General features: G+C 38.6%; 2 protein-coding genes across 3 annotated transcripts in view; one reads left to right on the top strand and one right to left on the bottom strand.

The window, feature by feature from the left end:
- Window positions 1–4,888, top strand: part of STK24 (serine/threonine kinase 24) — a 64,443-nt gene extending 59,555 nt beyond the window's left edge. Inside the window, exon 11 of the mRNA XM_067293567.1 lies at window positions 860–4,888. Within this exon, the coding sequence (XP_067149668.1) occupies window positions 860–896 (37 nt within the window). The 3' untranslated portion in view covers window positions 897–4,888. The remainder of the gene's footprint in view (window positions 1–859) is intronic.
- Window positions 4,889–8,576: 3,688 nt separating this feature from the next.
- The window catches only part of FARP1 (FERM, ARH/RhoGEF and pleckstrin domain protein 1), a 222,460-nt gene continuing 205,723 nt past the window's right edge, over window positions 8,577–25,313 (bottom strand). For both annotated transcript variants that reach the window (XM_067293558.1, XM_067293549.1), the window contains 10 exons: window positions 24,204–24,441; window positions 21,874–22,004; window positions 18,805–18,873; window positions 16,863–16,952; window positions 15,585–15,667; window positions 15,105–15,217; window positions 14,449–14,612; window positions 11,780–11,887; window positions 10,663–10,814; window positions 8,577–9,517 (listed from right to left, as the gene is read on the bottom strand). In XM_067293558.1, the coding sequence (XP_067149659.1) occupies window positions 9,436–9,517; window positions 10,663–10,814; window positions 11,780–11,887; window positions 14,449–14,612; window positions 15,105–15,217; window positions 15,585–15,667; window positions 16,863–16,952; window positions 18,805–18,873; window positions 21,874–22,004; window positions 24,204–24,441 (1,230 nt within the window). In that variant the 3' untranslated portion in view covers window positions 8,577–9,435. The remainder of the gene's footprint in view (window positions 9,518–10,662; window positions 10,815–11,779; window positions 11,888–14,448; window positions 14,613–15,104; window positions 15,218–15,584; window positions 15,668–16,862; window positions 16,953–18,804; window positions 18,874–21,873; window positions 22,005–24,203; window positions 24,442–25,313) is intronic.

The following is a 25,313-nucleotide window of genomic DNA, read 5'->3' as shown; positions in this document are numbered from 1 at the left end:
AAATGCAGTTAATTTTTCTTAGATTGACATTCCTCTCAAGTACAGTGGAGTTGAAATATCACTGTCTCATCATATTTCAAGATACCTTTTATATTAAATTGTTGACATTTACTCAAATCTGTATTAAAATTACAGTCTTTTAGGACAACTTTTACAAATGTGCTCTGTTATATCATTAAATTATTGTATTCACTTGCAATAGCCTCTCCATTTAATAGGTAAACTATGGATAATGGCTTTTTGACCACATGTTTCTAGCATGATTTTTATTCCTCTTGTGATTGGTTGAAACTGAATTCCCCTAGTTTGTCTGAATATGTTAATTGGGACCCTCAAAAGATCTAGTCCAATAAATTGAGTGAATCCATTCACCTTCCCCCTCCAGTTCTGGTCTCTGATATTTTACAAAGCTTTATTGAAAGTTTAATATGTTTAAAAAGTATATCTCTCTTTTTAGGCAATTTAAAAATCTGTTTAGACCAAGAAATACAAATTTTCTGCCTCTGTAACATTTTAGAATGATTATGGTATAAATTTGCCAAATGAGAAAGTTAAAATTATTGTATTTTTGCTGACAGCATACAGACAACTTGAATCATCATATACTTTTTAGAAACACATTTGAACACAGGCTGATATCATTCGATAGAAAAGTAGCTATGTTGTAATAGGGCATATGTTACATGTTGTTCAGATCTAGGGCTTTTTTTCTTTAAAGCACAACAGTAGTGGTAGATGTCATTCTGGAAGGAAAAAGGCTTGAACTTCAACAGTGTAATGGAATAACTTCTAGTCGCTGCTTGTTTTATATAACACTGTTCTGAAGGTGACAAAAATAACTATTTCATTTCCTCTCCAGATATTCACTAACTGGAGGAAGTACTTCATCCTACTGAAGCAGCGTTTCTGACTTTTCTAAGACAACGGAGATCCCATGGTGTCCTCACTGAAGAAGTGCACCCTAATGTTGTTCTGCCCCTCAGTCACTGGAATGTTCTTGGGTGAAAGGACATTCCCAAATGTGCAACAGCAAAAATGAAGTCTCTCAGATGGAGGCAGTCTTTTTCAGCTCCTTAAAGATATAGATTTTTTAATGATAATGCACATATTCCAGGGAGGAGTCTTTTTGTAAAATCTGAAATGTATATTTAGGTTCGTGATAGGGAAATAGAAGATATTGAGAAACCTCAGGTATCTTGCTTTAAGAATTCCACTGGGAGATGGAGTATGTTCTGTTGGAATTGTGTACAAATATGTATATTATGTCTTTTTTTAACTGAAAGCCTTTCAATGTGCATAAGGAATCATTGTGTACAAAATGGTAAAGTGCTTCTGTAGATACTGTTAGTGGGGTAAATATTTGACAGGCCATAACTGAGTATTGCCTTGCCTTTATTACATGTAAATCTTGAATTATGTGATAAGTGAATTTTGGTTTGATTTTTGTATGTGAAGGATTTGCCATTGAAAGATAGATAATCTTGTATTATGGAACCTTCTGTCTGTACCTCAGCAAATACACAATTTGCTTCTGTTTCTCCAATATTCCTTCTTTTTTATCTATATTCTGAGTGTGAATTTCTAATTATGGTACTACTTTTGGTTGTTTTAAATTCAACACACCTTGTCTCTCAAAGCTTTAAATTTAAATGATTGTTTTTCCAAAAGAATGAGCTCTTTCATGTTTTCAGTTTTAAATTGTGCCAATGCAAATTCTGAACCATATGTATTGTTCAATTTTAGTAGTAGATATTTGTGAAACTTGTAGTGAAATTCAGACACAGTCTTTTTTTTCCATCTAAACATGTTTGAATGCTCAAACAAATAAATTTTTATTACCTGCATTTATTCTGAAATATCTCCTTAAGCTGTTGGCTTTGAGAAAGTGGCAAATGTTTCTTCATTTTGCCTATTTTTATCATTAAAATGAATTACTTGCAAAGTAATAGAAAAATTATCCGTATATTCAGTGTTCGGTCCTGCCATCTAAATCTGTGCAACTCTTTACTGGAAGTGATAGAAGTTAGGCAGAATGATTAGCTGAGCCCGCGTGTTGTATGCTATGCCCTGTAACTTGTCTCCCCTGAGAAAAATTCTTGAAAATTCTGAAACTATAATTTCCAGTGTTTCTGTGAGTGCTTCTGGATAGCTGATTAAGGTTTTAAATTTCCTTGGAAATAGTAACATTAGTACATGCATAATTGGTTAGGCGGTACTTTTTCACAGTATTACTCTAGAGTTTGCTTTGGATTGTTTCACCAAAGCCATATTCAGGTGCCTATTTTTGTGGTAGCCAAGAAAGAGAGCATTTTTGCCTTGTTTTAATGAAGAAATAGATGATTCTGTGTTTTTGATGACAGTGAGGTATCTTATCTGTTTAAATTTTAAAGAATAAAAATTTGGAAATGAGTTTGGAAATGAAAGTGTTAAAATAAGTACAGGCATATCTACATAGTTTTGTGCAAAAAGACCCAAGTTCTCTAAACATTGTTGAAGCAGGTGAGGTTTCCTTGCAATACTTTATGGCACCATGCTAGCCCTTATATACGCATACTAATCGTCTTAATAAATTAATAATAGTTAATTGTATTAATTTAATAGTTAACAGTGCTAAAGGACACTGTTATGCTAGCAGAGCTATGAAACTTCTGACCAGGTTGAACCAATCGTAGAGAAAGGCTGGGTCTATGTGCACCCATTCTTGTAGCCATATTCTTAGGCACAATGCCATTGCCAGCCTAATGACTTACCGGCCTTCCTTTATGGCTAAGGGAATTTAAAGAAAATGTGAGCAATGCATTAATTCGAGCATTGGTTTATAACTCTTGATTAATATCTTTACATATGCATTTCTGTGTGCTTTTAAAACATTAAGGATAGGTTTACCCTTGAGGAAACAAATTCAACTCTGCTATTGGGAATTTGTGCATCTGAATACAGTGCAAGGGGAAATTGTCAAATCTCAATACCAGAACATTCAGCAACTTGATAAATATGTACTGTTACAGCATATGGAAATAAACAGATGTATTTGCATTTAAAATATAGATAGATAGATAGCATTGTAATCTGGAAATTCAAGAATTTCACCATCAGAAAATTATGTGAAGTTCTAAGGTTTGTTATTGTGAAACAATCATTTAAAAATTATAAAAATATATTTGCATTTTTTTCTTTTGATTTGTATTTTAGTTGCATTCTAGGATTGTCTGTTGAGGAAGCACTTCTCCATTTGAGTGGATGATTGTAACAGAATTTGCTTGGTGGATGTGTCCCTTCATTTAGGAGCTTAAAATGAGTAAAACCCGCTGCAAGGCCAATGGGCTAAAAGGCTTAGGACATTTAGAAAAAGACAAGATCTCATTTATGGTAGAGATGTGTATTTTTATATGTAACATATAGATTATTTAAATATAGATTATCTTAAAGTAATATTCACTGAAAAAAGAGTGCTGTTTCTTGAATGTAAAATTACAATCATTTGCTGTTGAAAAGTATTGATGCTTTAAAAATAAGATCTATATTGGTAACAGAAAAGCAGCTTCATTTGAAAGAAGCATTGTGTCAGTTTCTGAAGGAAAATTAAGTGTACTGATATTTTTAAGAGGTTGTCTCATGCTAAAATATCTCTTTGTTAGACTGTTGCACTGATTTTTCTGTGCAGGTCATACATCTTCACTCAGTCTTGAATATACTAAATGACATGTTATCCCTGCTTATGCAAACATTTAAATTAGTGGAACTGCTTACTTGTCAGGGGTTTCAAGATTAAGCAGTGAGTAAACTCACTCTGTGTTTAAAAAACAAAAAAAAACAAACCAGTCATTTGAACTGAAGGCTTGCTTTTTGTAATATCAGATGTGTACTCTATTTTTTTTAACTTAATTTTCCTTGCAGTTGCACTTTTGTAGTTGATCACCAGTTTCGTGAAGTATGAAGGCATGATCATTGTAGTACAGAACGCTTTTGGTAAAGTAACAGAGCAGTTTGTTCTCTGAAGTGCCATGGTTTCTTTGCAGCTCTGAAAACTTTGTATATGTCCATGTGGGTATGGGCAGATGAACCAATTACTGTGGAATGATTTAACTGAGGGATAAGCAGTTCTGCTTTCACTGTGGGAGAAGGGTGGCTGGAAGGGGAAGATAAGAGTATGCACATTGGCACTTAACTGCAAAGTAGCTGGCACGCTGTAGGTTCACATCCTAGTATATCCACCATAACTTGTTCATCTGGCTGTGCTTTTAATGTACTTGTGAAATGTCTGGTTTAGCTCTTATTTTCTCTTTTTTTTTTTTTTTAAACATATGGTACTGTTTGTAATGGTTTTACATTAGCCTTACTTTTAAGAAAACATATGTCTGCCTTCAGAAATGTCACCATTGGAAAATTATCATCAAAAGTGTTAATAAGCACAGGTATAATGCAAGGATCAGAACAATCATAAATTATTTTTGTAATTTGCTGGGGAGGAGCTTAAAGTGTAGCACAAATCTGCAAGCTTGCTCTTTTTAACTTTTGCAGATGTGCTAGTAATTGCACTGAGCATATGCAATAGACGTATGTAATGGGGTTTCTGCCTTCTTTTTAAGCATGATTACAGAGGACAATTAGAGTGTATACCTTGTTTTCTGTAATATTGCTTCCTGTTTATAAACATATATTTAAATTTTACTTTTGTCGTTCTACACCAACATAATAAACTCCGTGTAAACTACATGACCTAGAAATAAAGAAGGAAAAGTTAAATGAAATTTTGCCATCTGAGTGCTCAGTAAGAAGAGTTTCTGGCATCCCTTCCCAGAAGGATTGCTCCTGTGGGTTTCTAGATCTGTTATTGTCCACATGTCTGTAATGTGTAACAGAAAGTTTATAAATTGGTGTTCCAGAATTCATACCAGAAAAAACTCTTGTTTAAACTGGAGCAACAATTTCTGAGCAGAGAATGTTAAGGTTATTTTCTACTGTTGGAAAACTGTAGTTCTTTTCTTGGCTAAGTTTTTTTTTTTAATCTACATAGATGCAACTGATTACACATGTACTGTTTTGGTTAACTATGTGCAGTTGTATATCAGTTTGTCCTACAGTACGAAAATGCACCAATTTACAAATTGCAGTTATTAAAAACTGCTTTGTATTACCTGTTCTGCCAGCGCAGTGACCCTGATGAAGCACTACCATCAAGCTGCGTTAGCTTACCCCCAAACATCACGTCTTTATTTACTGTATAACTCAAGTGCCATACTTCAGTGACATTTGCACTCATAATAGTTATATTTCATTCATATTTTGTTGTTTAAAAAACACATACCTGTGCCACGTGGCTACCTTTTTCTTTTTTCTCTTTAACCAACCCTTCCTTGCTCCCTGCAGGGAGATGTTTGTGTGCTCTAGGAATCACAATGGTGTAACTACACAAACATAATTGTGCTGGGGGAGAAGACCACATAATGGGTCCTGTGTGAAAGGAAAAATGGTCAAAGTCAGACTTGTCAGGTTCTGGTGGTTTCTTTGCTGTGGTCCTGGCTGATGATAGAATTGTGGGCTTTTTGCCCCGTGTTTATTTCTGAAAAGAGTTTTCCTTATGAGATCTTGCTTCTATAGTCAGTGACCTTTAATTGTTTTAGAAAGACTCAAGGTCTGTGCAACCTCAGTGTATGCTTCCCTGCCTGTGTAGTTGTCTTCCAGTCTCTATCATCTTTTGGCTGATTTCAGTTAAATTTGACAAAGCAATCAAGGGCTCTACAGTAATTCCTAAAATTTTATGAAAATAGGCCTGAGTAAATTAATGAAACTCATCTCCTAATGAAAATAAAGACATCAGAGAATCTAGCTTACCCTTGTGAACAAAATGCACAGGAGTCCACGTTTTGTTGAGCCCATTGCTTGTGGTGCAACTTATAATATGACAATAGTTTTTGTTTTGCTTCTATATGTCCATTACTTGAAGCCAGCAATAGATTATTCGTGGCGAGTAATACCAAATAACAGGAAGAATAAATCTCTTGAAGTGACCAGGTTTCCATTGCTGAAACAAGAGAATGGTGTATTTATACTTCTCTGGCAAACTGACCTGTGAAGCTTGGAATGCTAAATGTCTCCAAGCCTCTCTAACTTAGATGATCAATATTACAATGCGACCTGGAGCTTAGAAAGTAGTTACATATTACAGCTTTCTAGTAAATCATGAGTTTTATTCACATACATAGACTTCTATTGATTGTAAGCTATGACTGCCAAGACAGTACCAAGACAGACTGCCACGACAGACACCATTATTTCAGTTTTGGGTTAACCTTAGGACCAAAAAAACTAGAGAAATGCTGACAAACTTCTATTTAAATGGCAGCAGTTTGACTGGGTCTGTTTAATAATAATAATAAGAAAAAAGCTTCACACTGTTAAAGAAGGAAAAATTCTTATCTTAAGCATCTTTTCTGCATGTCAAAAAAAAAAAGGGGGGGGGTAAAAAACCTGAGCAAGGAATCAGATGGATACTATGAAGTTGCATCCACTGTCAAACTAGGTTTGTGCTGCCATGATAAAAAGAACTATACCTTGGTCTTTCTTTGCCATAGAAACTACAGAAAAATTACTTGGCAAGCTCACTGTATGTGAAAATGAAACATACCTGGAAAAGCTGTTACCTGATTCAAGGAATGTAAATTCAAATAAAAGCACTTGTTTTGAGAGCTCAGATAGATAGAGATAATGAAGACAGACTGTATCCCACAAGCCTCAGTGATCTAAAATACATTTCATTTTTTTAGCTGAATTAAGGACATAGCCCTCAATATAAGTTCCTTAAAGAAAAAAAAATGTTATATCACTGTTACAGATAAAAAATGTAAATGGCAGATGTAGGGATCTAGCCATAGTTTGTATGTGTGCATTTAAAGAGCATAGACTTTTGCAGTTGATGTAATATTTATGTATTGTCCATTTTTCCCCTAATTCCTATCAGAGACAAGTCTTCCTATATGTAAAATGCATATCCAGAAGCCAGCAGTTGTCCTATTTCCCTTGCCTTCCCTTAGAAACCATAATGTTAAGTTAATGGTGGCTTTGGGTTCCCTTACTGTTTTGATGCTAAAAATAGCAATTGTAAGGTTTAGTGCATATTATTTTACAGATCAGTAATGATTCTTTTTGTACATTAAATATTCCATTACTGCACTTGTTAATAGCCCCATTACAGGCTGCTGCTTCATTAGGTTTGTTTTCCCAAGCCTTTAGGCTGTTGCTGAATTGCTATTAGTCTATGCTGAGTTATTTCCCCTTTTCACCATTATAAAGAAGATCAGTGTTCACATTCCTGGTCACTCTTGGAGCATTGTAGTTCACATGCAGTATTGGTTCACTGAGATTGTTGGACTCATTTCCTTTGGCAACTACAAAGAAGGGTCATGGACTTGGAATCAGTAAGCCAACAGTATTGGTACCGTAAAAATTCTTCAGTTTTTTTATACCTACTTTCTAGGTTCGTCCTTAAAAATGTCATAATTGGATAGAGAAGATGCTGTAGGTGTAGATGTGTAATGTGATTATTATATCCATACTGATATTAAAAACAAACAAACCAAACCCAACAAAAACTCTTTCTTTCTCTTTCTTCAAAGGGAAATATCTAAGGAAAAGAGCAACTACAACAATTTACTTCCCCGGGGCCAAAGCTGAAGGAAGTACGCTGAAATACTTGCTTGTCTTTGTCAGGGTGACTCAGACTTGGGCATGGGGACGAATGTTTCTGAGGATAAAGAACCTGTCCTATTCTTGGAAGAAACAGTCTACATCATAAACATATATACACACACATATATATGTAAGCATGATCCTAAGTAACTTTTCATGGCTGAAATTCTGCTACTTGTCAGGAGCCCTCATTCCATTGAGGTTTTCAGGGGAGAGGTGGGGGGGGAGGGAGAGAAAGAAAGTTTTACTGTTTTGAAACAGCAATATGTGTGATACTATTGTGAGGTATTTTATTCCCTTTTGTTGTGAGCAAAGATATAAGCCATTTATACATTGCATAAGGGTAAGCAATTAACAAATCAGATACTACACAAAGAAAAATTGGGGGTAGAATTGTCTCAATTTTGTCTCCCTAGCACAGTTTCCTCAAAGGCCCTTAATGGTGATAGATGTGTTTCCAGCATGTTCAGCTTTTGTTAATGGAAGTTTTATATCATCATCATGGTGAGTCTTTCTTAAAACATAAGGAAAAGTGTCTTATCATGGTAGACTTTGTTGACAATCTTCTGAGCGGGTCAGCAGCTTATCCAAAAAATGATGTTAGACAAAATCAAGGCAGATAGATACACAAAACAGGTATTTCCACGGATGATTATATCTCACTCTGAATACTGAGCACCAGGAGAGAAAGAAACTGAAATTCCAACAACAAAATGAAAGTCATATGAGGTTGTGTAGGCATGATGAAAACTTGGGGGTTGAGTAGTACCATCAGTTTATAGTGCCTGATTCCACATTAGTTACCAAAACACTCTACAAATTAAACACAAATAGCTGCAGTTCTTGTAGCATACAGCGTTTCTTTCAAGTTTGCAAAACAAACAGCAGAATGTCACCACAGCCTTTAATTTCTCCTTGTACATACCATTCACAGTACATTAACAGCCCGAATAATATTGCACTGGATCATTTAAAAAAATGTTTCATCTTGCAAGTAGTATTCACTTTTCAAAGCCAACAGATGAACAATTTGGTCAACTTGCACCAAGAAAATTGTTAGATAAGAATCCTAAAGTTTATTTATACCACATGGATTTGTAACCCCAAAGGGAAATGAGATTGAGCTGTAAACTGTTTCTTTGTTAAAGATAGAAAATTAGTAATTCCTCATTGATTAAATGTAGAAAGACTGGAAAAAATGAAATCTGAAAGTTATCTCATTCCTGTTAGACTGCTTATTGTATATATATAATTATATTCTATACTGTGAAAGTCCATCTACATTTAAAAATCCAGCAGTCTACAGATTAACATGGTAAAAAAAAATAATATACTTTTATGAAAAGAGAAGAAATAGTGTTTGCCTCACAGGAGAAAGTTTTCAGATTGTGAATTTGTTGAGTTTTTAGGTGCAATCTTTGAGGCAACAAAATGTCTTTTGGCATTTGGCACTCTAATAAGGACAATATTTTAATACTGGCACAAGCTAAAAACAGCACAGAATGACAAAATACAAGACATGAAACTAACCGCAGCCACTGGGATGATGGTAAGCTATTTTGACCATATAGAAAACTTAAACAGTTTTGCTGAGGGAGTCATGAAGATTTCTGCAAAACCATACTTTGTTGTTGTTTTTCCTAACAAACGTTAAGTTTTACTAAACTTGGAGGGAGAAAAGAGTTTAAAATGTCCTCTAGAAAATCGGCAGCTGCTGGACAATCACCACAGTAATTTGTTTAGCTGTCAATAGGCATGAGACTCTTTATGACTCAAAGCACGAGTGCGTGAGGCAGAGCTGGTGGCACTTCGGATCACTTCCATCCATCTGTGAAAGGATAGGAGGAGAGACAAAAAATTAGGATAGATTGCTAGCGAAAGCTTTCTTGAAAGATTTTCTCTGCATAGTCATTGTCAGTGCTGTTAGATGTACAAAAATTTTATTTTCAGTGCCTGCAAGATGATCTTCCTTACCATTTTACTCCCAAGTCCATCTGAAGTCAAGAGGCGATAGCTCCAAGTGACCACTGACTACATGCATGAAGGGGAGGTTTAGAGAAGGAGGAGCCAAACTGAGGACCCAAAATTCATGAACTCAATAGTGGTTTTACTTGTTCTGCAAGTACCAAATCTCTTTTCTCAGATAGTCCAAATGATGAGCATTGACAACCACTATTAATTCTAACCCCCAAAATGTGATTTAGCTGTGATTACTATTTGTTTTTACAGAACTGAAGAAGGACGTTTGCATTCTTCCAATTCTACTTATTTATTTAATTACCTCTCCTCCACAATTTTCCTTATTTATAGTCTTAGACTGCCATGACTAAAACTTTTTAAAAGCTTTCTTTAATATGAGAGGACATTAAGGTTTTTGTTGTGTTAATGCTTATATAAAAAAGCTAAATTAATTCCTGGTATGAACAAGCTCCAACTACAGTCTAGGACAAGGAGAAGCAGTGCCTATTTCTTGCCTCTCAGTGTATCTGGATGTGGGTTATGTAAAAATGCTGAAGTGGCAGGAAGACATAGTAAGAACAGCAGCTGCTGCAGAAAAATTAGGACATTATTTCAGATGTGGATTTTACATCCAGTTGTACTAGAGGGAATAAACTTATTCTATATAGCTACTAAAAAGTCTTCTGATCTGATTATATATCAGATTCTAGGAAGTGTTGCGTAAAGTCCCCTGTACAGCCAGCTTGATCAATTTTGAATGGAAAGTTCCTGCATGGAACTCAAGTTTTGCAGTGATTGTATTATAGCTACTGGTATGTTATCAGAAACACCCATTTGCTTCTAGCATTACAAGGTTTAAAATTCCTTTAGAAAATTTAAAGGATTCTTTCTCTAGTTGTGCCGAACTACTTGCCTGTATTATTGAGACGATTTACTAAGCTGTGCATCTACCAACCTTGTTTGAAAAAATCCAGGAATTTTTAAAAAATTTCACCTCACAGAAAACTGACTTACCTTTCAAATGTGTATTCACTTTCAGCCCTGAAATAGTACACGTGGGATTTGAAATGTAGCTTGAACACATAATCTTTGTGAATGTTTTCAGATTCAGAAGGAATGGTAAGTGAATATCCCAATAAAGGAAGGCTGGCTAAAGGATGATTGTCCTGAAAATACATCACAAAAATGCAGTGAGATCAAATGCCCTCAAGTACAGATAGCAGTTAAGTAAAATGGAAGATAGATTTACACTCATTTAAAGCTGGTCTTCGTGTTTCCAAGTTTGCACGGAAAAAAATACACACTTTATTTTATAGTGACAATGGGATACTCTATTCTTAATTATCTAGTAATTTCAGTTTGCCTGTCTGCAGGGATCCTTCTCATAAGAATCTGCTTGCAGTCTACCAGTATTTCCTGATAAGAAAGGTGTCTGAAATCCTGTACTCTCACTACTTTCAAACTGACAAACTTCAAGCACCATTATTTGGCATCTGCAGAACACCATGCACATTCATCCTAGGCTTGCAAACACGTACTCCTTTAGAAATGCCTGCTCATCACCTTGTAGCTTGCATTGCTTAAGTCTTTTTGGTTAATACGGCACATATGCATAAATCATTTCTTTAGCCTGTTAGTGTAGAATATCCTATAATTCATTCATTTTTCTTTTCAGTGCAGAAACTCTAGCATTAAGGATTCCTATAGTAAGGAAAGCACAACGTGGCAATTGGGACTGCTTTGGGCTTACGCCCTTCTTAAACACAAAGATGCAAAAGTCCAGCAGACTCCGGACAGAATAAAACCCACTTCCCCAGTGCGATGTTTCTCCAGACTGAATACTCATTGGTCACTGTTCTCATTTGACTTAACCCTTCTAGCAGCGATAACTGTTGTGCTTTTAGGAATATATATTTTGACTATTTAAAATTTCAGGGAATAAACATTGCTTCTTCCATTGACAAGGAGAACCAGCCTCTAGTCCATGTTCCAACAGTGGTAAGTGCTGGATAGGTGTGACCACTGCACTTTTTATCTTGCCTATAGCATCCAGGGTCAGGTTTTCTTCTCTACTGCCACTTTGAAAATAAGCAAGACCTATCCAGCCACACAAACTTGTGCAGTATGTTACCTGATGTGATTTATAGAAGAACATACAGAAGTTGGTGAATACCACCCAAAGCTTCTGCCACCCATTGCTGTTTTTGAACTTTCTTAGGAGATTTCCAGACAGCTGATTCTGAAATAAATCAAAAATAGCCAAATAAAACAGTGAAACATAATTGTGAAGGTGTATAAGAAGGTGGAAAGTAGCCAAGCCCCATATAAAGGAATGTTTACATTTCTGTTTAAATTATTTAATATTCATTCCACTAATTTTGTAGTAAGCTTAGAATCAGAAATACCTGTCATTCTGTAGTAAGGCTTGTCTGCAGTTTAAGTATTGTAAGAAAAATCATCAGCTTTTACCTTGTTGTATGTGAAAAACCTTTTGGTTTGCATTTCTTCTGCAGTTTTCTATTACTAAGTAGGCTTATTAAGTAATGTTCTAATACATTTTCTGTTCATAGCTGGGTACTTCCACAAACTTCAAACTACTACACTTCTTTTTTTTAAATTAAAGTGGCTTTAAATAACATATTACCAAACACCAGTGAGTCTTATTATCCTAGGCTTTCTTTGCTCTTTTCAAATGATACTTAAATAGAACAATGGAAACAGAAAATCTAACATGAATTTGTGATGTAAAGAAAAATTATGATATATTTTTGAATTGCAGATAGAGATTGAGCTCTCAGTACCCAGTGAGTTACCATGTTAACTTTTCAAAGATTTTACAAGCAAGGACTGTTAACCTTAGTCTTAGCTGGATTTTAGAAATTTTATGAAATGGAGGAAGGAGCTGTAACCAAAAAAGTATTTAAAGGTTTGCTGAAGATAGGACTCCTCATGTATTAGCATAACGTCTAGCATCGTTGTTCCTTGCAAATGAAGGGAAGAGAACTTCTCAGTGAATTACAAATTAACTTCCCATATCTTCTTGACTATAAGGACTACCAGAATATCAGAATAGCTGTTACGTCATTAGAGAATGCAGAAACTAATCACTTAATCTGTAATGCTGAATACTCAAAGTCCAGTGGTCCTGATTTATCTACTACAAATCACATAGATATTCTTGAAAATGTCCTGTTTTCAACAGTCTTGGATGGACATTAAAGCCTTTGCTTTAAATAATCCCATTCTCCGCTATCTGGACTGCCAATTGCTCGACCTAAGTTAGAGGTGTACTCCTTAATTTTCTGTTACCTCGTTACTCTGGAGGATATCATAAAAGGACAGGCTTTGCATTCGGTACCAGCAGACATATGAAATGGAAACAGGCCGCTGATCACTGATCAGTCCAGCAGGTAGGGAAGTACAGTCACTGACAGAGAGAGGATCTTCTACCACAGGAGAGACAGAAAGGAGGGAGAGACACAAAGAAAATAAACGGTAATGCTGAAGTGAAAGCCACCCACAGAATGACGTGAGCATGAAGGCAACCTGCCACATATGGAATAGCAGTGGAGCTGAAGACGTTTTCACAGACTAATGTATGCCTCCAGGTTGTCTGGTCTTCGCTGCTCTGTTTGCAATCATTTGAGTCACAGGGAGGAACAAAAATAACGAACAATGAGCGTTGATCTCAGACAAAAAGATTTGCCTAACTACACATTTTATTCATTAGCATTAGTCACCAGTTTAAATTACTTTCATATCTATTTCTAATAAGCTGTACGTTTCAGGGAAAAATATGAGATCTTGTTCCATGCTGAACTATTCCTCCTTTGCAGGATATAAGGGTATAAACAAGCAGAAAATCCAGCTGCCTGGGATCAGACTGAGGCACTAGAGTTAGCATTTTCTAGTACATAATAATTTTGTTTGTAAAAAACAATGGTTAAATGGCTAAAATACCATCTGTCCTTGCAGTGCTAAGTTCAGAGTCAGTTTATCTTATTTAAAGCAAGAGAGACCTGATGTGTTAGGGTTGGCTCATGAGTGGAAGTCAGCTGAACTTTAAGTTTTCCTTGAGCATAAATTTCCATTTTATGAGGACTGTGATAAAGTATTCAGAGCTCCCCTATAGTCTCTCTTGGGGGAAGGAAGCACATCTAAGCAGACTTGCCACCTTATCTTAAAACATACACTGACCTAGGAGTCTTTCATTTTAATCTTTGAAAAGTCAATGTCTGTCAAGCACAGAATTAATAAATGTGTATGAAATCGGCTTAGCTGTGATCAGGGGAAAAAAAAGGATTTCTATTTTGATGTGGAAAATGCAAATAAAGAAAAAGCAGATGAGACTGAGCAATGAAACAAGGTTCCAGAAAAAGATGGCTGGTAAAGAAAGGAAGTTAGTAATACACATAATCACAGCTCAGGCTGCAGCAGCTAAAGACAATATCCTTTCGGCTCTAGCAATGACTTAATGCCTCTGTAAAAGAGGGCGTTAAGACAGTTTGACCTGCCTGAAGTTTTATAGATTTTTCAAAGTTTTAAAGATTTTTCAGACAATTACTTCCATGAAAATTACTGCTCAAGCCAATTTAAAAAAAAGATACACTGAGGGAGCAAAAATGTGTGCCTTGACTGATGGTTTATGCCATCATTTGAGGAGTCAGCTGAAGCGGTGTGCCTTAAACTTCCCCAAAAGGAAACTAAGGGGATATAGTACTTATTAAGGAGGAGCAAAAAGGAAATTGTCATTCAAGAGAGAACCCAGAGCTGCAGTTCAGATTGTTCTGCAGCAGATACCTCCACAGCAATACTAAAGTCGATCATTGAAACACTGGTATTTCTGTGCCAGCAGACGTGCACCGTAGTGTTGCCACGGTGTGGTGACTGACGTTCGAGTGAGGTGCGGGATGCACTGAGATCGTCCTCAGATTCCTGGTCTACAGGAGTTTCATCAGGAGACTCTATGAAATGCAGGGAAAAAGCATCTTTCTTCCTCTATGCAACAACATATATAATTGGAAAAATTAAACAAATCAATTCTGTTCACAATTTTGTGAACTAGTTTTAAAACACACTTTTAGAAATAATTTTGTGCAGATGTTACAGTAGGTTAATTTTTTTTATGTTTCTGCAAGTGTTAGAATCAAAGACCAACTACAATGCTGTGTTGGTGCTTTTAATATCTTCTAAGGACAGGCACTGCCCAAAATGATCTTGTAAAATAATTCCTGAAATCATTATGCTTAAGTCACTTCTCTATTCACTGCTAACATCAGCAAGAACATTAAAATGGAAAAAAAATATATATATATATATACACACACATATATACACATCAGCTTCAAATGTATTAGTTTGACTTGTGGCCAGCATATTTCACCACACTGCTTAGAAGCAATCACCCAGTCATAGCAACGTCAGTGAGTAAAACCTGCTTTCCAGCATTCACTTACTATTGTCAGGTGGGCTACTGGCCAGTAACTCGGGTGCAGGGCCACTGCTTTTCTCTGCCAGGTCAATGGCCATCTGAATGTCCTCAGTCCACTTGTCCATTTCAGCACGGGTACTAACAACAAAAACCCAGGTTTTATACACTTTTATGGAATGAAAGCAAATGCTAAGAAATAGTCAAGAGTTGAGCTTACTTTCTAATTTAATTAAATAAATATGGATATGAGATGCTAGGGTTTTTTTTAAATAACTTAGCTTTGGTTATGACTTGCACAGTTGCCACTCTGTTCTGTTTCATTCACTTTTTTTTCTTTTTTTTTGCAAGCGGCTTTCACAGAAAAATGTGTCTTTGAAATGGTTTTAGGAGTTAATCAAAAGAAAATGTCAGCTATGCGCTCTGCTGTCTGTCCCACTGTGGAAGCCTTAGAGAAACATAGTTTGCAATTCAACATTAACTGCATAACGCATTTCCATTGAATTACCTCGCAGCCACGATGATGGACTGGTGTTGACCTCGTAGTGTTAGACAGTGAGGAACCCCCCATTCCTCTTCACTTTCTTCTATCTGAGAGATAAAGGTCCAGATGAGTCGGATTGCGGGAAGCATGTATTTCACAGGTCAAAACAGTGATGGGAACAAGATCGACAAGCTCTTACCGTCGGGGAAAAGGAAAGTAAAAGACATGCTTGCAAACACAACACTTAGAGCTAGGTAAAGAGAAAAAATGGTGGCCTGGAAGTTGGAAAAATTGTAGGTTCTGCAATAACCTCTTAAACCACAAGCACTGCTTTGTCTGCTTTGTGTCAAAGGAGGAAACTATTGCCATGTTTTATTAGAAGAGTGTTTCATAATACAAAATGGTACATTAAAGAGTAGGAGTGCAGCATAACATATACTGTTGTGAAAAAGCCCATGCCAAACAGATGACAATAATTGAGTAGATTCCTAGAAATAATAGCTAGAACTTGAAGCCTCACAGGTGTTCAGAGAAATTCAGCTACTGTGGTAGTCATTATCTAACTCAGTCTTAGGAAAGTGGTACAATTAGATACAAAACCATGAAAGATTGCAATGAAAATAATGGGGGATATGGGAGTGTTTTGAAACTAGCAAAAATATTTTCTAAATCATATAACAAGAAAAGATATTAGTAACTAGGTGCTATTGGCTTGAATGGTCTATTTTCCAGCAGAGGTGCAACAAGGGATCAAACTGACATACTGCTGCCACTTTCCCATTATGTCTTGAAGCTATATAGATGGAAACACTATGAAACATTTTTTGTAGAGATAAAATTGTCGCTGCTGATTATCTGCCTCGCACAATGTTTCTATAAGCAATTGGTGATGAATTACTTGTAAGACTCATGTTTAAATTTCTGAAGTTCTTGCAAGAATCATGGTTAAATTTATGGTTTAAAAATAAAAATCCCATCTCAGGAGAAGTTTGCATTATGAGGACTAAGGAAGAAGCTACCCCCAAAAGCCATTTTTCCACTTTTGCTATATAATCACCTTTGTGTGGAAGCTTCCCAGAACAGATGCCAAACCCAGCACAAATCCATCAGGTATTTGTGCCTTGCCTCTGCTGAAACCGCAGATCATGACCCCAGTTTCTCTGATGGGCAGGAATCTGATTAGGAGCAACCCTTTTCTAGTACTTTGCGGTCAAGCAGGAATTAATCAAGTAACTAAGATGCGGCCTTAAATGGCCATTTAAGTATGAACGCCTTAAGTTCGCACAACACTGTTGCACTTACTGTCATGCCATAGAGTGGCAGATGCCCATGGACTTTGAACTGATTTGATGCTGTCAGGCCTCTACTGGTATACAGCAAAATATCATTAAACTGAAAAGCAAGAACAAATATTATTAGAATTGTTTTGGCATGTATGAATAGAAAAAAATCAGAATACTAAATATGGGAAGACTATCCAGTACTGGCTAAATATTATACAGCAGTCCCAATGTTTCAATCAAGTAGTGATGATAGCTGGACCCTTGAATATAGCACGAATCCAGAATATCAGCTTCCACAGTATTTCAATACGTAGTATTATTGTCATCCCTCACAATCTGCCTCTAGTTAGTGCTAGGCATGTTACCCCAATTTTCTATTTAATATCTTCTGATGCCTTCTTACATCCCCTTTGTGATCTGAGGGTCTCTGCCCCCAAAAACTAACGAGCCACAGCAGGGAAGCAAGTAGTGCATTTCACACTCTGCGGCACTTCAAAGCGATGGAAGATGCTCTGGTTTGTCCATGTTTTCTTCTGATTTGTGTGGAAAGGTAAGCAAGTATGCCCCGAGAGAGATGTGTCCATCTTAGCCCTTACAAAATAAATGGCTATCTATTATTCCAGATATTCAGAAGGAAGTTGGGAGACCTATTTTGAGGTAGGTGACTTTGGTCAGAATCACTGAGGAGATGAGGCTAGGATATCTCGACCTTTTAAAATGTCCTGCATGTAACAGCAGTCATCAAAAACATGCCAAACGACCACCTGCATTTTGTTGCGTGCCATAATACAGCTGGCATATTTTAACTGGGCCAGCTGGATCAAAGGATATTTTTCTCAAACAAGACAATTGCATCAACAAGAAAATCAATCTCGGATGCGAAACAGAACTCTCGCCACAGACTTCTACAACTTAATAGTAATAATTCATGAAGTTTTGTGGATCTGCCACTAGAGGGGGATTTAATTTTGTCAATGATTACACATGTATCCAGAGTCATAGAAAACAGAGACCAGATTTTATCTCCAAAAAGATTGTACTGCTTAAGACAGACAAAAGACTTCTTTGACAGTGCGAACAACTGACAAAAACTAAGACTGCTACTTGCTGACTTGAGAGTGTAATCTCATTTTTTTAAATGTACAGGTATAATACTGAGATACCATCTGGTGACAAGAATTGTGGTATAAAGAAAATTTTCGCTATATTTATGAGGCTCCCTCTTCAGTGTTTTTAAAGCTGGAACAGAATTCTACCCAGGCAGAAATAGTGTTTATATCTTGGGCTCATTTGCAAGATGCTGAACATCCCGTAAAATCCAGCCCACTCGCAAGCTTTTTGCATACAGGAAGACGAGAAAATATTTTCCTGTAAGACTGCCCTGGCTTTTTAAGTTTCTGTCCTGTAACCCCAGACTATAACATCCGTGTGCTCTGTGGGGCGTCCCAGGGCCCCTGCCCCAAGGGCTGGACAGCCGCGGGGCTGGGAGGTGACTGGGAGCAAGGCAGCCAGGGGGCGAAACTGTGAGGCTCAGGGATAAACTTGCCTATGGAATGGGTCCTGACAGCCTTACACAGATTATCTTTGATATCACCATGGGTTACTGTTTATCTTCTTCTCTGGCCATGATTGCTAACCCTGGTGCCACTTCTTGTTATGTACTGCCTCTACTTTTATTTGAGACAGTGTTGCTAGGGGGCATCATTTTATCATAGTATTCATAGTATCACATATAAAAATAGTCTGATTTTTGTAAGAAGCAGTCACAAAGAGACAGAAACAAAAGTTATTCCTAATAGCCAGTAACATAGATAATGTGTTACGTTAATTTAAATAAGACTAATAAAAAATATTTACTGCAATTCACAATTCAAGCCTAATAGCTTGCCTGTCAAGTAGGTATTAACTTTTTTTGCATATTTACATTTCATTATATAAAGAAAAACTGTCTTCTTGCTTACCAGGAAGAACATCCGTTGCTGCAAACCTTTTCCAGACAACTTACTAAGACTGCCCAGTCTAATGAACTCCTGTAGGAAACAAAAGCAAAACAAATACATAGCCTTTGCAAAAATGATTACACTTTCTATTATGCAAAAATAAATAGGATTATTTGGTCATAGCACTGACCTGATAATCAGTCACTAAAGCTTTTTTTATTTTCTTTATTAAATACTTATGTTAAGATCTTATTTATAGGACAATTTCTTTCCATTCATAACTTTCACTTACAAATACTGTATGGCATCAACCATTTGATAGTCTTTCATTTCAGGAAAATTCAGCTAAGCAAAATTACCTCATACTGATTCCTCCAGACACCTACCTTTCCCATCAGTTTTGAACAAGTATTTTTCATGTTACAAATGATGCAAGTACTAATGACAACTTTGCTCATATGTTATTTGTAAGCAGCTGGTTAGCTTCTGTTGTGTGTATGGCATACCTAGCTCTTAACTTAGCTATAAAATCAGCTAAACAAACCAATGACAACAGCAGCAGCAGAAAAAGAGGGAAAATTGTCTGGCAGTGTGAGTTCTCCCAGTACAGTCCATGTCATATAATACAGTGCATTAATTCAGATCAAACGGTTTCAAAATGTTTAGGGAGGGAATTATAGGAAGAGCAGTGTATCTGAAACATTCAAAATGCTAGGATTTCCTGGGATCATTGTGAACTATAAAGTAATTTACCCTTCCCCTTATCTGAAACCCATCAAAACCTCAGTTTTTGCTCACTCCCTGCAGCTCCTGCCAAGAGGTCTGTATATGTTTATTACAGTCTTTCAAAGGTCATTCCACTCACAATCGTGCATGGAAAAGGCACACGAAGCATCAGAATCACCTGCAGCTTGGCAATAAGCTGCCCATTGAAGATTAATCTGGCCAGAGAAACACTCCAGGCGCCGTAGGGCTGCTGGGACCTGTCCAGTCCCCCTAGCTGTGCTATAAAAGGGCTCCTTAGGTTCCTTATAGGAGCTTGAGAAGGTTATCTCTGTATCATGGTAAGCTCATATTGCTGGAGCTGCCACTGGAAGCTGTTGTCGGCCACCAAGGAATCTTACTCATAATTATCATTTATAATGTACCACTCAATGGCCACCGCCAGGCTGAGCACCCTCAAGGTAGGTGCTGTATGAGCAGCAGTTACAGCTCCGTGCAATCCATGAGCAGAAGAGACCATGAGCAGGATCCAGCTCAGTGGCAGCAGAGGCCTCAGACTGGGGAAATGTGAAGATGACGGTTACCCAAAGCCGCCTTTAAGACTGCTGAATCACAGCCCTAACAGGAGACTTTTCTTCTGAGCTGTGTTGGGCTGCTCCTGAGCTTGAGTCTCCTCCAGGGCACTTGTAGCAACGTGGAGTTTGGCCACCTTTGGGCAAACCCAGCCATGGGCAACAGTAACACTTGCTGCGCCGGGGCAGGGAGTCCAGCCCTGGGCTAAAACAGCGGCTGCAGGGCTGGGAAGCAGCAATGTCTCGGGCACTTGCCAGTGAGTGGTAGTCAAAGCCTTCTGCCCCTGCAGGCAGACAACCTCCGCTGCCCGCCTGCCTTTTCCTTTAACCTCCTAGAAGCAAGACAGTTCTGCCTCTAGGTGGAACGGGGTAGCAGAAACAATTCACGAGGGTGTTTAATTTTATTTGAGAGAGAGATGTGCAGGCTGCGAGATGGGCTGAGGGACCTGCCAAGGAAGTGAGAGCTCTGCAGAGCACTGAAGGGAAGCGCAGGCAGCGGCAGCTATGCAGAGACCGGAAAGAAGCAACGTAGCAGAGCAGGGAATTGTAATAAAATGAGAAATAAGAGTAAAAAAGGAATAAAAAGAAAAGCGTGACAGAACAAAGGACACCAGACGAGGTTCTGCCTTCAGTGTTCAGATGCATTTGTTATTCATGTTATGGCAGCACACCATCCCTGCCTAGGAGGTCAAGGAGACCCTTCCAGCTGGTTAAAGATACAACAGCCTGACCCTTTCACAAGAAAATCCCCAAAGCACTTGGCACACCAGCGTTCTGCGTCGCCTTCCCCATGGCACACCAACTTGAAATCCCTTTTCTGAATGTTAAAATGCTTAAATTAATTAGAAGACACCAGGTTGCGACTACCGCTGAGCAATGGTCCGGCCTTCCTGCAGGAGGGTGTCAGGGCTGGATGGCCGGGCTGCGGGGTGGATTCAGGCACCACCACACTCAAAAAACCCCTTTCCTTTTCCAAGCTGTCTCCCAGAAATGCATAAGGCACAAGAACAGTCAAGCAGTGCATTTCCCACAGCATTTCAGTTGCCACAAGTGCTGCTTTTTCACATTATGCACAAAAGGGAAGGGAGGCGGGGAGGGACTTACTCCAACGGACAGCTCTCAAATTTGCACACAGGAAAGCAGAAAAGGCAACAAACACTACACTGAGGCTTATTCTGAAATAATACTCAGTTTAAAAAGAAAGACGACAACAAGCAAAAGAAGCTGTCTGTATTTTTTATAACACAATTAAAAGTATTTACTTAAGGCAACATTGTCTTAAAAATTATTGCACAATGTTACATGTAGACTAAAGAGACTGCTTGTCCCCAAAGCCATGACTTTCAAAGCTAGGCATTGTGAAAGGGCTGAGGGTCCTCCAGCACAAATATCTTACTTTCCCTTAAGCTAATATGCTCTAGTATTCAGGATAAAAATTAAAAATTAAGGACGGCAAGAAGTGAGGAAATGTGCAACTGCTCAAGCTCCAAAAGCTCTGAGAAGTGTTACACTTTTACTGCCTCTCTTCTAATAGATGGTTGAAATTGCTTGTAACCATCCAAATCTGTACAAAAGCTAAAGCTAATAAAAATAAAATCAGTAAAAAGATAAAGATGATTGTGTCTTCTCCCTCTAAAGGCAGCTGCTTTTTATGGTATTACTACATTCTCATTTGATAGTTTTCAGTGAAAGAGAAAGGCTCATACAAGGAAAGACAATTTCACAGCTGCTCCTGAGAAACCATACCTAATGTTTTAAAATGATATCAGACCTTAATTACAGTTCTGTTACTTACCCTTCCTGGGATCACCAGATTGTCTATGCCTATTAGGTCTTTCTTGAGTTCATGCAGCTTCTGGAAGTTCTCCATCTTTATCATATTGCCGTGGAGCTGAGCCACCATTTCAGAAATCTCAGCCAAAGCAGCTAGATAAACAAAACCGGAAAATGCTTATCAAAAACTTGCAAGAATGTTCAGAAAGAGAGCTGGCATTTGTCTGCAGCACACGGCTCAAGAACATTGCCCTCCTGACGTTCTCCCTCCACAGTGTAAGGTTATTCAGCCAGACAAAAAAAACACACAAACTCTGGCCATCATCTTACTGAGGATGGAGCCCAGTGATGAAAAGCCAGTCTATTTCTTCAGTCAGAAGTTTGCTCTTATTTAAGCCAGAGAAACTTTGTAGGAGTACTCAAGAGTCAATTCACAGCACCAATGAATGGGGTCTTCTAAAGGACTGAATTTCCTAGATCTCTGATTAATCGAGGGATCTTCTACACACTTGAAAAAATGCATCTTTCCCCTCCCTGCAACACACTGTGTCAGCTCCATATTTGAAAACACAGGGAAATGGCAGCGTCATTTCTTGTATGCTCTCAGGCTGTAACACCAATAATGTTGGGTCTTGCCCTCAGCTCCAGCTCACGGACCAGCTCCCTGTGCCACCAAACACACGTGTGTTCATCCCAGCACAAGGGAGGCATCTGGGACCCCTTGGTCCACATAAGCAGGCCACAAACCCCCTGCCCTCAGCTCGCCATTGCCTCAGTGGCCATGGGGCCAAGTTTTTGCCAGCAAATCTCTCCAGGTGCCCAGGGCTCTGCTACTGCCACTTGGCCAGGACTGGGAAGCCTAGGCCTCTTTGGGGTCTACAGACTCCCTTCAGCTAAGGCCCTTGATACATGCATGTGATGGAAGAGGCAAACTCTGAATGGGCCAAACACACTGACTGACTGATTTTGGTACTAGAATAGAAGTTACAGCCGTTAGCATTAAAAAAAAAAAAAAAAAAGCCAAGGGAACAGGTAGCAGTGGTTCCTCCTTACTGCTTAACGTGCAGTTCATCCTCCTATTAAATGGAGACCTGTGTTCTGCGCTACCCATGGCCCGGTGGGATTCACATCCTCATCTCCCATTTTTTTTGCTTCCTTTGCACTCAGACCTTTAAAAAAAAGCCCCAAACACCTCAGTAAAAGACGTGATCCCAGAGTGACAGTGTCCAACTCACACCTTCCTTCTCATGCTCTCTTAGTCTTGTCCCTACATCCTGTATTTGTGTCCGTTTCTTAACTGGAGCAGGGATCAAACTGTGGTGGTTGGTGCACCCTCCTCATCGTATAGCCTCAGTTAAAAGAAACGAAGGAGCTACTTGCTGCATATTCCAGGAGATGATTCGGGCAGTATCTACATTTAGGCAAACATTTTTACCATGCAAGCCCTTCAATGCCACAGACCGCTGTAGCATTTCCTATTGCCACAGGTCAAGCTGCCCCCATATTTTGTGCTTTGCTTGCTGTGGCTCTCACTGCAAGGCACCGAACCCTCCTGGCTGTACAGAGAACGGAGCCACCCAACTCAGGTCTCTGGCATCCACCACAGGAGCTAACGCCTTGCAGCTGGGAGCCGCAATGCTGGGCATTGCCCCCTGCCCAAGTTCCCCTGTGGGTCTGCGCTGAGCGGTAACTGCACAGATAATACAGTTACTGTTAAATGTGTATTGCTTACGATGGGGGCAGGGGGCAGGAGCAAGAAAAGAGGAAACCAAGACATCAGAAAGAAACTGCAAGCAGTGAGCTCATATCTCGAGAGGAAAATGTCTTTGTGTTTGAGAAAAACATGCTGGCAGCTTTGAGTTCCTAAAATAAATCATGAAAATGGTAATAGAACAAGCTGTATGTCTGGAAAAATAATACTCTTCTTAAAGACATAATAACAGCAGCCATACTGGGACAGATCAAGGGATCACCTGGGCTGATATTCTGCAGTTCCTAGAGGATACCTAGGGAAAGCTAAGAACAAGAAAAGCACATATGATATGTCCCCTGTGCTCTCCCCCAACTTCCCAACTATTCTCAGTTCGAGGGACTTCCTGAACTGGATGTCGTTTCTGTGTATTTAATAACCCTCAATAGATTTCTCTTCCAAATACTTGTCCAGACTATGGCATAATGTGTATTCAAGTGCAGCCTTAATCCTACCATTTCTGGGCTTCCGAGTGCTTGATTTTGCAACTTAATCCTCTTTTTAATGTAAGCTTAAAGAAAAAATTTTTGCTTGTATAGCAGCTCGTATATCTATAACAGATCTGGATGCCATTTCCCAGGAATTAATGTCTTTTCTCTCACCTCTCGAATCCCTGAAGTCTACATGGTTTGGCGGGTAGTGTTTGCAGAATCTCTCCATTATCTGCTTGTAGTGCATGAGCCTGTGCAAAGGCCTGAGCAGGAAGGTATTGAGGGGCAAGTAGCAGACTTTCTGTAGCTCAAAGTCCCTGCAAAAGGTCTCCAGCTTGCGCAAGTTCTTGATCCCATTCTCCAGCTCCACTAAAATCTCGTCGTGCTTCCGCAGGTGAACCGTCAGTTGCTTATAGGCACAAAGAAAGAAGAGCGCACGGTAGAGCTATTAGCAAACACTGTGAGACAGGATTAATAATCATTCATCCGAAACCTACTCCAATACTGTCACAGCAGTTGGGATTTTGCAAACAAAATTGCTGTGCAACACAATGGCTCTGATATGTGCTTAAAAAGAAGAAATGTAATTATCAGTCTGAAGCACACACTCACTCCCCCTCTGTATTGCCTGGAAAACAAAGGTACGTGAGTAAACAAAACTAACAGTCTAGCATCAGGCAAGAAATCCAAGGTCCAAGAGATCATATTAACATAATTCATGCAAGTGGGCACCACAGAGAGAAGACTAGACTACACAAATGCAGAGCTGGGAAACAAAATGGGATTTTCTAGGAGGATGAAGGATTAGGTGCCCGAGCTCCCTTCAGTGCTTTTGGAGAGCCGAGATGCAGGCAAGTGGACTTCTAGTTTCTGTTTCCCTGTTATTAAAGAGAAGTGGCATCTCCTGGGAAACTGAACAAACACAAAAATACAGGAGTGGTCCAGCAGAAATGGCTACACCAGCGTTCCCTGTCCTTGGGTTACATCTTCTGCTGAGCACGGTCTCTGTGAAGATACCCCCGGCAGTCGGGGAGTTACACGTCCGCAAGTGAGCGAGGTCCGCAAGAAACAGCAACTTCATTTTGGTCCCTGCATCACAGGCACCCGCGGGTCCCATTTAAAACAACCCAGCAGTATTTTTTGGCACGATTAACAGAGGGGCTTCATGTGTGTTTTGTGCAAGGTGAACTGCTCCTGCAGGACACACCTCTCTGAGCAGCCAAGGAAAGTCTCTCACCGCCTGGGAGAATATTAATAAGCAACAGAAAGGAACTGAGTGTT

The sequence above is a fragment of the Apteryx mantelli genome, chromosome 1, assembly GCF_036417845.1.
Source record: "Apteryx mantelli isolate bAptMan1 chromosome 1, bAptMan1.hap1, whole genome shotgun sequence".
NCBI lineage: Eukaryota > Metazoa > Chordata > Aves > Apterygiformes > Apterygidae > Apteryx > Apteryx mantelli.
The sequence above is the reverse complement of the archived record's forward strand: the minus strand, read 5'-3'. Positions and strand labels throughout refer to the sequence as shown.